Genomic DNA, 2,361 nt, shown 5'->3' on the forward strand with positions numbered 1-2,361 from the left:
AAAGTGGCTCCCCCTTCCATCTTTCTTACAACAGCACTTTAGTCTACATCCTTGTTACTTCCTCTTGGGTTTATATCATACTTTCCCCTAAATGGCCTTCCTTCCCATCTTTATAGAACTGCCCAGCTAAACTACTCCCATTGTGCCACATCCCTTGCACACCTTCAGTGGCTCTGCAACCTCTGTTCGGCTTTCAGGGTTCCCCAAAGCTGGTTTCCAGTGTATTCCAGTACACTGTTGTGCATTTCCATCAACTGCTCCATTCAGGCAGGTGCAGTCTCTCCCACTGTCCCATGACAACACTGTCTAGCCTCTTTGGGACAGATGATCACATTTTGCCCCACATTATAACCCAAAATGATGGCAGAATTGAGGGCTTCAGGAGGTCAGAAGTGGGGGGAAATACGAGTGGAGACTACAGCTTCTAAATGGTTATGTCCTGTGGGCAGCTGGGAGATGAAGGGGTGAATGGTCTATATATGGAAGGTATCTACCTACTATTTTATCTTTTTCTTTAGATGCAGTGGCACAAACAGACTGCGGTTTAAGTTTGTTTTGTATCCTTATGAACTAGTCCAGAAAGCTGTATAATATTTACAACAAGCTAGAGAGTTATTTATGTCTTTGATAAAAAGAGACTCAAATCCAGAACTAGAGGTAGAAAAAAAAAAGACTTCAATGAAAGGCTGTTGCATAAATTATAAAAGTACAGATTCAACACAGATTTAATTAAAAAACGGAGCATATCTTACATAAGGATATTTTGTAAATTAGAAATCTTCTACCTATCTAGGTACTACAGAAAATGCACAGACCTTCCACAGCTCATAGAGGAAAGACTGTATGATAATTTTGATAAGGAGTTGAGGAACAATTCAAAAATAGATTATAAAGAGAGGAGTCAGGAGGCAGAAAATGCTTCAAGAGGCACAGTCTTCAGAAATTGTTCTGGAATGCCATTTCACTTGTATCAATGTCATGTTCCTGGATAAGAAAATAAGACACAGAATATTTTAGTACAAAGCCTGAAACATGAACTCTTTGGTTTTTTGGACTTTAATTAGAGATTTTGAATCATCATTAACTGGGACTTACAGGTAACTTCTAGCTTTAGGGCTGAATCCAACCCAAGGATCAAATTATCACTACCAGGACAGGGCTTCTGACCACTGCCCGTCACCACCATAATGAGTGAGTAACAAATACAGTTGAAGGCACTGGTGGAAAGACCACACCAAACTTCATACTGTGGCCTTGGGGGCCTGTGCTGCCATGTCACCAGGGTAAGGACTGTTGGGAATCTACCTGAGCCCCTATCCCACATTTCACTGCTGAGCAGCCACGTCAATAACCTCGCATCTGGGTTCCCTTCATGGCACCTAGAGCATTATAAATCCTCTTTCCCACTGCACGTGGCTCTGAGAGAGGCAGCCAGGACTGCACTCATCTTGTTCACTGCTATGGCCCCAGCCTCTAGCACCATGCCTGGCACGTATAAGGTGTACAGTAAAGCACTGCCAAATGAGTACCCAGCAGATCCAGCCTCCTTCCACTAGAGGCATAGACCCTAACAGGTCTTTCTACTCAGATCTAAAATCCTAAGCTTATGTTCTGCCTGCTTAAATTTTTTTTGTTGTTTTAGAGACAGAGTCTTGCTCTGTCGCCCCAGGTAGAGTGCAGTAGCATCATCATAGCTCACTGCAGCCTCAAACACCTAGGCTCGAGTGATCCTCCTGCCTCAGCCTTCGGAGTAGCTGGAACTACAGGCACATGCCATGATGCCCAGCAAATTTTTATATTTTTAGTAGAGATGGGGGTCTCACTCTTGCTCAGGCTGGTCTGGAACTCCTGAGCTCAAGCAATATCCCCGCCTCAGCCTCCCACAGTGCTAGGATTACAGGCGTGAGCCACCGTGCCTGGCCTCTGCCTGCTTACATTAAAAAACAAAACACTCTTTTTTCCTACAAAGTGACATATTCTTTATAGAAATTTTTGTACAGAAGGAAAATAAAAATCAAACACTATACATGAGCATAAATATCTTTATGTTCTTTTTTACTATGCAAAATAGATATGTGTATTTTGAAAAGAAAAAAAGAATATCTCTATGTACTGCTTTATGGCCCTTCCCCGCCCCCCTATTTGCAGTATTGTGAATGTATTCCCAAGTCCTTAAACATTCTTTTAAAACATTTTTAATCTTAAGAATATACCCTAGGATATTTAACCAGTTCCCTATCGATGAAGATTTTTCTTCTATTAAAACAGTGCTACACTAAGCACCCTGGTTGATAAATCTGCACATATTGAGGATTTTGTTATTAAAACAGATTCTGAAGATTAGAACTGCCAGGTCAAAGG

At 41.7% G+C, this 2,361-nt stretch overlaps 1 protein-coding gene across 1 annotated transcript in view; it reads right to left on the bottom strand.

Annotated features, from left to right (window-relative positions):
• Window positions 1–699: 699 nt before the first annotated feature.
• IFT52 (intraflagellar transport 52) overlaps window positions 700–2,361 on the bottom strand; it is a 34,521-nt gene continuing 32,859 nt past the window's right edge. The window contains exon 14 of the mRNA XM_012651231.1: window positions 700–984. Within this exon, the coding sequence (XP_012506685.1) occupies window positions 937–984 (48 nt within the window). The 3' untranslated portion in view covers window positions 700–936. The remainder of the gene's footprint in view (window positions 985–2,361) is intronic.

The sequence above is a fragment of the Propithecus coquereli genome, unplaced genomic scaffold, assembly GCF_000956105.1.
Source record: "Propithecus coquereli isolate 6110/MARCELLA unplaced genomic scaffold, Pcoq_1.0 Scaffold35, whole genome shotgun sequence".
Taxonomy (NCBI): Eukaryota; Metazoa; Chordata; class Mammalia; order Primates; family Indriidae; genus Propithecus; species Propithecus coquereli.